General features: G+C 39.5%; 1 protein-coding gene across 1 annotated transcript; it reads left to right on the top strand.

Moving 5' to 3' along the window:
* Positions 1–2,164: 2,164 nt before the first annotated feature.
* Positions 2,165–3,319, top strand: LOC142350939 (uncharacterized). Its single transcript, XM_075402964.1, has one exon. The coding sequence runs from the start codon at positions 2,165–2,167 to the stop codon at positions 3,317–3,319; it is 1,155 nt and encodes a 384-aa protein (XP_075259079.1).
* Positions 3,320–12,934: the final 9,615 nt, after the last annotated feature.

Below are 12,934 nucleotides of genomic sequence, written 5' to 3'. Positions count from 1 at the left end.
AGCCGACAGAGAAGCAATAATTCTTCAAGTTGTTGTCCCAAGCAATGACAACCGATGCTTACAATTTCTCTGACGAGATGACCCAGAGCAGAGGATAGAAGTCTACGAGTATACACGACACGTTTTTGGCGCGAAGAGCTCGCCGACTTCTGCAAATTACGCCTTGCATCAAGTGGCGAAAGATAACGAGAAAGACGACGAAAATCCTGTTAAAGCTGTCCGCCGAATTTTTTACTTGGTCGACTTCCTCGATGACTCTACAGACACAAATAACTCAGAATATCCGTTCAAAGATGGACATCATGCTATCTGGAGTTGCGAGAAATTCAAATCAATGAAGCTGAATGAACGACAGGAAAATGTGCAGAAGTTCAGACTGTGTTTCAACTGCCTGAGACCTGGCCATCGGTCGAAGGATTGCAAAAGTATAACCTGAGGTGTGCTCAGTTGTGGACGACGACACAACAAACTTTTGCGTAGTGACTTCTCAAAGAAGGAGGCTACAACAGGTGCCTCAGATGCTACGAAAGCAGTAGCAACAATGATCACACAAGGAGGACTCCCTGTAGTGCGTATAAAACTAGTGAATGGAAACCACAGCCTGAGCGTGCTGGCAATATGTGGTACGGTATCCTCAATCTCATTCGTGGACAAGTCAATTTTATCTACACTGCAGCTGCAAAGCCGAAAAGCGTCTCTGTCAGTAGCAGGAATCCACGGATCACAATATTTCAAGACGGAAATAGTACCGATAGCTCTTTCAGCGCAAGAGAAGTCTCAATCAATGGCAACAGTGCAACTCTATGTTCACGAGAAAATGAATTCGGTTGACCAGATTATAGATCTGCAGGGGTTGAAAGATCGCTACCCACATCTGAAAAATTTCCGGAATCAGAGCTTCAATCTAAATGAGGTTCAAGTATTTCTTGGACAAGACTGCTACGACATCCATCACCCAATAGAATTCAAGAAGTCAGACGAAAAAACTGCACCATGAGCATTGAAATCGAAAATAGGACGGGCCTTAAGTGGTCCTCTACCAGCGAAGCAAGCGGCAACTCTTGCTACAACAGTAAACTCAGTATCAGAGGACAAGTTAGCAAGTCAGCTGAGTAATTGGTGGGACATCGAATCCCACGCTCCAAACTGTGATGTCACAGGTCATTCGAAAGACGAACAGAGAGCAATCAAAACATTGGAGAACATAACTTGATTCACCGGTGAAAGATACGAAGTAGGACTTCCTTGGCTGAGAAGAGGAAGTGAAGTTACTAAATAATTTTTACTCCGCTAAGGGACAACTCAAGTCCTTAGAACGACGCCTACAAAAGGATGATACGTTATGAAATCATTATCAGGAAACCATTGACATTGACGTCAAAGCTGATTACGTCCGCAAAGTCCAACAAGTTGAACTGAACGAAACCAGAAACAGGCTTCAATGGTACTTGCCACACCATCCTGTCATCAACCCTCACAAGCCCGCAAAAGTCAAAAGAGTGTGCAACGCAGCAGCAAAGTGCCAAAGTGTAGCCCCCAGTGACAAACTTCTATCTGGACCAGAACTCTTGAAGAGTCTGATGGGAATTCTTTTATTTCCGAAAACACCATTTAGCACTTTCAGCCGACATAGAAGCGATAATTCTTAAAGTTGTTGTCCCAAGCGATGACAACCGATGCTTACAATTTCTCTGACGAGAAGATCCAGAGCAGAGGATAGAAGTCTACGGTAATACACGACCCGTTTTTGGTGCGAAGAGCTCGCCGACTTCTGCAAATTACGCCTTGCATCAAGTAGCGAAAGATAACGCGAAAGACGACGAAATTCCTGTTAAAGCTGTCCGGCGAATTTTCTACATGGTCGACTTCCTCGATGATTCTACAGACACAAATAACTCAGAATATCCGTTCAAAGATGGACATCATGCTATCTGGAGTTGCGAGAAATTCAAATCATTGAAGCTGAATGAACAACAGGAACATGTGCAGAAGTTCAGACTGTGTTTCCACTGCCTGAGACCTGGCCATCGGTCAAAGGATTCCAAAAAGTATAACCTGAAGTGTGCTCAGTTGTGGACGACGACACAACAAACTTTTGGATAGTGACTTCTCAAAGAAGGAGGCTACAACAGGTGCCTCAGATGCTACGAAAGCAGTAGCAACAATGATCACACAAGGAGGACTCCCTGTAGTGCGTATAAAACTGGTAAATGGATGCCACATCCTGAGCGTGCTGCCAATATGTGGTACGGTATCCTCAATCTCATTCGTGGACAAGTCAATTGTATCTACACTGCAGCTGCAAAGCCGAAAAGCGTCTCTGTCAGTAGCAGGAATCCACGGATCACAATATTTCAAGACGGAAATAGTACCGATAGCTCTTTCAGCGCAAGAGAAGTCTCAATCAATGGCAACAGTGCAACTCTATGTTCACGAGAAAATGAATTCGGTTGACCAGATTATAGATCTGCAGGGGTTGAAAGATCGCTACCCACATCTGAGAAATTTCCGGAATCAGAGCTTCAATCTAAACGAGGTTCAAGTAATTCTTGGACAAGACTTCTACGACATCCATCACCCAATAGAATTCAAGAAGTCAGACGATAAAACTGCACCATGGGCATTGAAATCGAAAATAGGACGGGCCTTAAGTGGTCCTCTACCAGCGAAGCAAGCGGCAACTCTTACTACAACAGCAACCTCAGTATCAGAGGAAAAGTTAGCAAGTCAGCTGAATAATTGGTGGGACATCGAATCCTACGCTTCAAACTGTGATTTCACCGGTCATACAAAAGACGAACAGCGAGCAATCATAACATTGGAGAAAATAACTCGATTCACCGGTGAAAGATACGAAGTAGGACTTCCATGGCGAGAAGAGGAAGTGAAGTTACCAAATAACTTCTACTCTGCTATGGGACAACTCAAGTCCTTAGAACGATGCCTACAAAAGGATGATACGTTAAGAAAGTATTACCAGGAAACAATTGACACTGACGTCAAAGCTGATTGCGTCCGCAAAGTCCAACAAGTTGAACTGAGCGAAACCAGAGACTGGCTTCAATGGTACTTGCCACACCATCCTGTCATCAACCCTCGCAAACCCGCAAAATTCAAAAGAGTGTGCAACGCAGCAGCAGAGTACCAAGCTGTAGTCCTCAACGACAAAATTCTATCTCGACCAGACCTGTTGCAGAGTCTGATTGCAATTAATTTTTGCTTCCAAGAACAACAACTAGCACTTTCAGCCTACATAGAAGCGATAATTTTTCAAGTTGTTGTCCCAAGCGATGACAACCGATGCTTACGATTTCTCTAACGAGAAGATCCAGAGCAGAGGATAGTAGTATATGAGTATACACGACACGTTTTTGGTGCGAAGAGCTCGCCGACTTCCGCAAATTACGCCTTGCATCAAGTGGCGAAATATAACGCGAAAGACGACGAAAATCTGGTTAAAGCTGTCCGGCGAAAATTTTACATGTCAACTTCCTCAAGTCAGTCAAAAAACTCCAAGACAAACTTGAAATTTACCAGAAAGTCAGAGAAATCCTCAGCAAAGGTAGATTCATTTTGACGAAATGGATAACGAGTGACGAAAAAGTCAAGTCACAAATCCCGGAGTCAGACAGATCAACAAAAATTGTGAAAACTTTCGAGGCCGAACCACAATCAATATCAATCTTTGGGTTGAACTGGAATGTACACACAGATAGTCACATTGTCTGTCGGGGAATTGATCAAGAAGCTCCAGCAAAATTAACTCAGAGGATCGTCCTATCCTTTGTCTCAGCAGTGTTTGACCCACTTGGGATAAGCTCACCCTTCACTATACGAATGCGACTTCTACTCAAAAGCATCTGGGCAGCAATGGAACAAGCATGGGACAAAGATCTGTCAGCAGAACACTCGAAACTGTTCAGTGATTGGTGCTCTGCGTTGAGAGAAAAAAGGACGATTGCAATAAATCGACTTTATTTCGAAAACGGATGTACAAACTTGAGACTACACATTTTTAGGACGCGTCAGAAGAAGCGATGTGCATCGTGGCATATCTGAAAGACGAAGCAACGTTGAAACTCACCTATGTGATAGGAAACTGCCGTGTAGCACCTATCTAACACACGACGATTCAGAAGTTAGAACTTCCAGCCGCAGTATACCGAGTTGGGATCAGAAAGCGGATATTGCGAGAGCATGATGTCAGAATTGAAAAAATTATGAGGCCGGCATGGCTCCAGACAGATGAAGAAAAGTGGCCAAAGCCATGGTGCCAAGTGGACGAAGCTGAAGTTGAGCAAGTTACCAGTACTGTAGCCACAGAAACTGGACTAGTCCAACTAATCGATTGGAGACGATACAGTACCTTCAACCGAATTAGAAACTTCGTTGCCTACTGCAAGATTTTCCAGACGAAACAGAAAGGACCCCTTAAAGCAGACGAAATTCATCAAGCAGAGCAAATACTGATACGATTAAAACGAAAGCTTCCCGAATGTTTCAAAGTCGATAGCAAACAGCAAAGAAATCTCCAAAACAATGAACTTCGCCAAACTGTCATCTTTTTAGAGGAAAAAGGAACAATTAGAATGAAAGGGCGGTTGAAGCATTCAAACTTTGATGACAAAGCAAAACACCCAATATTGTTAACAGCGAAACAACCAGTTGTACAACTTCTGCTGAAGAAAGCACATCGTGACATTCTACATGAAGGCAAAAAATATGCGAGAAAAATGCTTCAACAAGAGTACTGGATCATCGGATTAAGAAATGCATTAAAGAAAATCAAGTCGAGATGTAGCAAATGCAGACACAGGAACGCCAACCGGACTCATCCTCCGATGACAGGCCTACCCCGAGAACGACTTGATGAACATGTGTTCCCATTTACCCATACAGGAGTTGACTACTTCGGACTCTTCGCAGTTAAGTTCCTACGACGTACTTTGAAGATACGGTGCTGCCTCTTCACTTGTCCAACAACCAGAGCAGTACACATCGAAGTTGCACAGTCGTTGGACACCGAGTCATGTATAGATGCAGTGACAAGAGTCATTGCGAGACGTGGCTACCCAAGTACCCTCATCAACGACAAGGAAAAAAAGCTTCGTTGGAGCAGCCAATGAGCTGAAAACTTTCGTGAACGAGTGGGACAAACCTAATATTGAAAGTGACTTAGCTCAGAAAAAGATCGTTTGGAAATTCAGTCCTCCTGGAGCTCCTCACTTTGGTGGAATCTGGGAAAGACTGGTTCAAAGTTTCAAGAAAGTCATTATTGCAATCTTGGAGAATCGAAGTTATACCGACGATGTACTGAGCACAACAATGTGTCTTGTGGAACAGACTCTCAACGCAAGACCACTGACAGCAGTAAGTGACGACCCTGAAGATTTGACAGCACTCACACCAAATCATTTCTTGCTATGACGAGAGAATGCAAGTGCACCATTCATGCCATCCAGTGAACTCTACCATGACCTGCGAAAAGCTTTCAAAACGGCTCAAGATTATGCCGACATGATCTGGAAATGATGGACTCGTGAATATCTTCAACAATGGAACAGAGATTGAAGTGGTCAAAAGAACGTGAGCTAAACCTGAAAGAAGGTGAGTTAGTATGGCTAGTAGATGTCTCTGTGAAACGCTGTGCGTACAAACTGGGACGAGCCATTGAGATCTTCACACTGGCAACAACGGTGTTGTGAGATCAGCGAGAGTCAAAATGGCACATGGAGAGCTGAACCGGCCAGTCGTGAAGTTAGCGCCTGTATCCTACGATAGTGTTTCCGAGATTGAAAACAGGGCTAGTGATGTTGGCGCCACTTCAAATCATAACAAGAGCCATCAGACAGCAAGAAATATCATTTGAAACAGAAAAAACTTTGATTTTGCCAAAACTCAAAAATGGTCAAAACTGAAAAATTTTACAAGTTGGGGACCGAATTTTCGTACATCCCCCAATTTTTGGAAGGGAAATCCTCAGCAATCTGAGGTTATGGCACACCGTTAGACGGTTAGGCTTACCTCTAAGCTACTCATGGACCCAACGTAGGTTATTGCATTTTTCGATATTTTGTCATTTATTGTTAAATTTCTTAAATTGTAATTTCTATGATACTCTAGATAACAATTAAAGGACAAATACCGTACATTCGGAGCATTTAGAGCCTCGTAATAGCCATCCGTGCTTGTCAATAAATGTAAATATTGCAGTAATTTGACATTTACTATGTAAACAATGACCTAAATTACTTTCTTGATTAACCAATCAGAAACCAGTAGCGATGATTTCATAAATGATAAATCTTTGATTTACTCTACCCGAATTGTTTGAATACTGCAACTATTTTGTATTTAGAACCATTAGAAACTGTTATACAGAGCACTTGGCTCTCAGATTGACTAACATTTGATTCTTTGACAACTTTAGTCTTTTTGAAAAGTTTTGCTAAATATTAAGATCTTGAGAGTTTTAAGTTAGTTGAGTTTACTTAAGGAGAAGTTAGCAACATTACAACATTACTAGATACTGTTTACAGCCTTACAAACTTCAGCACGAGATTGAACACAGATTATCACTGAGTATTTTCTTAACTTCAATCAACAAAATTAAAGTTACAGTCCTTTAATACGTCGGAGCGACTAATTATTTCTGCGAGATCATTAGACAGTCGGATTCCGTGAATAACCAGGCCGGCGTAAAACTCGAGAAAAAGGCTGTGATATATCGGCTCCGCTGAGATTCTTGAGCAGCCGCAACACTAGCTATATGGATTGCCGAACTTTAATGTAGAGTGTGCTTATTGTTTTATCACTCCTCTTTCCTTGTGACTATTTTTTCTTCTAAACTTGGTCGAAGAAGAGACTCGTATGCAAAATTTTTCAGTAATTTTGCAGGCACAGATTTCGAATTATCACCAGTAAAGATCTGTATGGTTTTTTGATAACCTACTTGAAGTAACAGAAATCGACTTTTCGTCCTACAGTAAAGAACTGTATGATCTTTTCGGTTTTCAACTTAACTGTTAATCAGCTTACTGCCATACAACAGAAGCATCACTTAATAGCTGTCACAGCGAAGACATAATGCTATCAGACTGTGCGAGGCACAGAAAAGAAATCAAAAAAGACCGAAAAGACCAAATACACAAGTTTTAAAGTCAAAGGCCTTTTGGAGCCAAATTTTTAGTTTATAATCGTCACCCAGAAAAACTACTTTATTGAGTGTCGGATGCTAACCCTGCAGATTTTTCGATAGTTTCGGAAGTAATTGCTTGAGGTATCCTCGAATCAGGCAAATGTGGCTATGGTTTCTCACTCTCCTTTTCAAGTAACTCTCAATCAGAACTACAATTTCTCATACAATTTCTCCAAAGAGTTTTTTGCGAACGATATTACCTGTTTTGGCAAGCGGTTACTGTTACTGAAGTAACCAATTGTAAGCATCAGTGTTTCCAGTTTTTCTACTCTTCCTACACAATGCACTTCATTAAAAACATGAAATATAGCACGGAAACTTATTTTTTTTATAAATCTACATGTCTGTAGCGCAGATTGAAGGCACTCAATTAAGTTAGACAAAATAGAGTTTTCTTTTTTGAAAACAGTCAACCTGTAAAATTTTCGAAATTAAAAAAATATTGACCAACGTCAGTATTAAGCTAACGAAATCGAACGGCGTTTTAAATTTCTCAAAGCACCAGGTACGGGTTAGCGGTTTTCGCCATCAGAAGCTAAATTATATCTCTGTAGTAATTTCAGTGCTACTCTGCGTATCTTCTCCAAGCTGTCCCTCCTTAATTTCCATGCAATGCCTGGAAAAGTGAAACAACCGGTTGCTCGCTGTTTTCTGAACAAATTGAAAAAAAATCATATGTTGAACCTATAAAGTTAGGGGGGATAATGTCAATGGCGCACCCCAGATCGTTCATGCTTTTCACTAATCAAAATGGTGACATAATTTAGAGATATTGATTTTACACTTGAGGTTGGCAGAAATTTAACCCTATCAAAGCAGATGGGATTTTTTGTTCTTATGAAAGGGGAAAATCAAATCTGATGAGCAGTTTCTTTGAGGAGTGTAAAAAATTGCTCTTTGCTCTCGCAGAGCATGGTAGCTATTCTTAAACTAAAAGCTACAATTTTTCTTTTGACTTTTTTCATTTGTAAACCCGGAAACGAGTCGTAGTACTGCTAATATAAAAAAGACTTAGAGACTCGTATGTGAATTTTGCTTTGAAGGAACAGATTTCGACTTACCACCAGTAAAGAACATGATGATGTTTTTGATAACGTGCTTGACTGTAAATCAGCTTACTGTCACATAACTGCTTGTGCACAGACAAGATTTAGTTTAAGTAATTCTTTTCAATATTTTTGTTACATCAAGCTATAAACATTGCCGACCTTTAATGTACAATTTCTTATTGTTTCATCACTATTTCCTTGTGACTATTCATTCTTCGGTAAACTTGGATATGGGCCGTAGTGGAACTTATTTAAAAGTTTAGAGACTTGTATGCAAAATTTTAGAGTAACTTTGAAGCAACAGATTTCGACTTATCACCAGTGAAGAACTGTATGATGTTTTGCTAATCTACTTAAAGTAACAAGTTTTGACGTGTTGACTTACAGTATTGAACTGTATAATATTTTTGATAATCAATTTACCTAAAAATCGGCTAACTGTCCCATAACTGCCGGTGTACAGACAAATGGTTATCCTTCTCTTCGAAACTTTTTTTTGCTGCAAACATATATAGCGCGTCCCATAAAGTTGAAATAAGCGAACGTTTCAAACGCCCCAGGCTAGAGTTCAAAGTTCAAAGTTCAATTTTTAAAACATTTAGAAAAATTTGATGAGTGAAAGCTTAATGGACAAAACGTTGGCATTCAAATGACCACATTGATGCTCAATTGCATGTTTTTGTTGTTTTCGAACGTTCGCTTATTCCAACTTTATGGGACAGACTATAAACAACAGCGGAAACAGAAACTTTTTTCATCTTATTTTTTAAGAATATTTCATTGAAGCTAATTATGGGAAAAAGAACAGCTCAGAATCCAGAAATATCAACCAATATCACTAAAAAAAAGTTTTTGACAAATAATTTGAAACGCCTACAATTCGAGCAATTGATTAAGTCACGTTTAATCCAATAGCCACACTGGCCAAAACATTTTGATTTCGGTATACGTTTTTTGATCCAAGGTTTGTTTTTCAAAATGGAACTCAAGCAAATAATCGTCCAGGTGACTCTGGTGTATTTTGCTAAATAGGCGTTGTAGCTGCTACAGTTAAATATTTTACAACTACATTATTTTATATTTGAACCTTGGATGATTTACGGGAAATCATGCAAATCATATATGGGCTTTTATTATTACCGGAGATCATGTAAAATATTTTATGAAATCAAGGAAATCAAGGTGACCCGGGTTTTAGTTAATAAGACTAAAATAAGCTCATCACAGTTGTGGTACATTAATCCAATTTGTACTAAATCTTATTGACTTTCATCTGTTAACACATGATATACTCATTACTGCCACTATTTCACTTATGGATATCTTACCTCCGTCTCAAAGGAATTCCTTTAGTTTGTTCATATCACCAATTTTTTTGTAAATATTCTTCTCTTAACCTTAATCGAATTCAGTTTTTCTTCTAACCCTCTAGTTTCTGGTCAGAAGTAAGTTGTCAGTGGAAACGCAGCAGTTTTCCAAGTTAAATTTTCAAAGTGGAATTGCATCGGTTTCCACCTCTATTTCGATAATATCAGAATTGAAGCCTCTGATTCAAATACGGATACGTGCCGCGAATTCATATTACACATTTTGAACAGCTTTAGCGACACAACTGCTAATCAGCCTAAAGAAATATCACAAGACGCAGTCAGAACCTAAAGAACGTGCGCTCCTTGGAATTAAACTTTTCTGGGAAAACCCACCTTGGAAACCCCATTACGGTGGGAGAGATGAAGAATTATTCTAAAATTAGCAATTCCGGCTAAAGATTTAACTTCAATTGAAATTCTGCGTGAGGCCGCCACCGAAAAGTAACACTACCACCGGAACCAATCTACGAGGAAGACGTTGGCAACAGTATTGGTCAAATTGAACGCTATTGTATGATCAGAAACAAAAAAATTAAAAAAAAATATGGCTCAACAATTGTACGCATATTCGAGAATCCATGGCTCGACAAGATTTAAGTTGCAGGAATCCTATGTGGTAACAGACTTTGGAAATTTTGTAACTGTAAAGCCGTCTCTCTCACCTATCTCAGTCTAGGTGAGGAAGGCCGACGGATTTTTTGCTCACAGGAACCTACTTTCCAAATAGGCAAGTTAAACAACAAAAGACTTGTGGCAAGTCCGTGATAACGTCTTTACAAAACAAAGAGACATAGCTTTCGACCACTACATTTTTCTAACGAGAAAACAAATAAAAGCAGAAGCAGTCAAAAAAACCTGCGGATGTTTGCGGAAATTATCTCTCAAAATTTGATCTCGGCAGCCACCAAGAATCAATTATACGAGACGTATTAATTGCAAATATGCAAGATCAGGAAATCTAACGCGGACTCCTATAGAACCACGAACCTCTAAAAAAGCGCTAGAAATAGCCAATAATAAAGAAACGAGTATACAAAACCAAAATAAAATTTCAAAAACACCTGCATATATGATAACCAACTCAAATATCAGTTAACAACATTCAAAATTTGTGGAACAATCCCTGGTCAAACAGAAACAAGTTGAAGCCACCTTTCTCCCCCAAATACGGGTATACTTGATCTACTGGAAATCGCCAAAGATGTCCAGCACGAGGAAAAACTCTCGAAAATTGTGGCGTCAACAATCATTTTGCAACTGTTTGCCATAAAGTAAAGAACCCTATGAAACCAAAATATAGAGTTAGCAACAGACACGATATAAAATCTCGAGCTGCCACATTTGAGACATCTTTAACAATAGTCGAACAAGTCAGTCAAAAAGACAATTTGCTAAAAAAGCATAAACTCTAAGACGCTAACTACAATACTGACTACGAAGAAATTCAGGACAATTGTGTAGCAGTCAGTACAGACGACCAAAATTTCAAGGAAGTAGAACCAGTCAATATACTCGTAAATTTCGGCAACTTAGAGACTAAACTGCTTGTTGACTGCAGCAGCGTCTGTAGAATCAACAATAAAAGCCTATCAAGTGCAGTGGTTATGAACAAAAAAAGATAGCTACTGGAAAAAGGCGTCGGGATCTCAAACGACATAACTAAGACTTAATTCATCCTTCTCTTAACCTCAATCGAATTCAGTTGTACTTCTAACCCTCTAGTTTTGAGTTCAATGTCAATTGACAGTGGAAATGCAGCGGACTTCCGAGCTAAATTCGCAAAAATGGAATAAGATCAGCGGTTGCCTCCTCTAATTTGATAATCTGAGGATTCCAGCCTTAGATTCAAATACAGATTTGGGCGGAAAATACCTTTTACACATTTTGAACATCCCTAGTGACACGACTGCTGTTCCGCCTAAAGAAATATCACACGGCGCAGTCAGCACCTATAGAATGCACTTTCCTTGGAATTGAATTTTTTGGGGAAGGACTCAACTTGGAACCCCCAATTAATGTGGGAGAGATCGCGATTTATTCTAAGATTACCAATTCTGGCTAAGGAAGATTTTTCAATAGAGGTTCTTCGTGATGCAGTCCCCGAAAAATTAAAACTACCAGCGGAAACAATCTATGAGGAAGACATCGGCAACCGTAGGATTAGAAATAATGCATAAATGGGTATACAAAACCAAAATAAAATTTCGAGATCACCTGCATACACGATAATCAACTCAAACATTGAGGCAAAAGAAACATCAAAAACTGTGACGTCACAAAACATTTTGCAACTTTTTGTCATAAACCAAAGAACCCTTTGAAACTAAAACGTAGAGTTAACAACGCAGAGGACATAAAACCTCAAGCAACCACAGGAGATACGTCTTTAACAATAAAAGAACAAGTCAGTCGAATAGACAAAATGCAGATTACAAAGTGGAAATGCATCAGGTTACAAAGTGGAAATGCATCTAAGATTACAAAGTGGAAATGCATCAGGTTCCCTCCTCCAACTTGATAATCTGAGAATTCCAGCCTTAGATTCAAATACAGATTTGGGCCGCAAATCCCTTTTACACATTTTGAGCATCCTTAGCGACACAACTACTGTTCCGCCTAGAGAAATTTCACATGCGCAGTTAATGCATCTCTTAACGCATGCGGAAGGGCGACCTTCTCGTCTATACAAACACAACCACCACCTGCATGAAGGTTACGCCAATAAGAATGCAGATATGGAATAGGTTGTTTGATCCTGGATTTCATTAACTAACTTCTTTGAGTACTGCATTTTTTCGGCTAGGGACGCAAAAAGACTTTTGTTTAACACTTTTCCACCAATTTTTTTAAATGATAGAACTTGGGGACTTTGTGTTAGGGGCCTAATGAAAGTAGAGACTAATGGTGATTAGTGGGGCGTATTGGGTATTTTATCTGTTGTTCAGGCTACGCGTGGCGAATGTCAAGTTGTGGATTTGCGAATAGATTTGTCTTTCTTTGCTGATGCTTGATTCGTTTTGTTAGTTTGCGAAATTGAATTTATTGAACAAATGTTTGACTGATTTGAAGAGTTGAAATGGTCAAAAAACGACTTTTTGTTGTTTACCAATTGAGCATTCGAGTTATTTGTGGGATTTGAATTATTAGTGTTGTTTTGGAAAGGAATTAAAGAGTTGGAATTGATTGACAGATTAGTTTGATTCAAATTTTGAAATTGTTATGTATATTGGTAAGCGAAAACGCCTTTATTTTGTTTTTAGACGGTAAATTGGGTGTTAAAATAATTTTTTGTTTTGCAGAAATATTTGCATTATGAG

The sequence above is a fragment of the Convolutriloba macropyga genome, chromosome 12 (assembly GCF_964194025.1).
Source record: "Convolutriloba macropyga chromosome 12, txConMacr16.3, whole genome shotgun sequence".
NCBI lineage: Eukaryota > Metazoa > Xenacoelomorpha > Acoela > Convolutidae > Convolutriloba > Convolutriloba macropyga.
This window is presented reverse-complemented; position numbering and strand designations above follow the sequence as displayed.

What these genes read in the sequence shown, in the direction of transcription:
- LOC142350939 (XM_075402964.1), top strand. Translation starts at nt 2,165, where the DNA reads ATGATCACACAAGGAGGACTCCCTGTAGTGCGTATAAAACTGGTAAAT.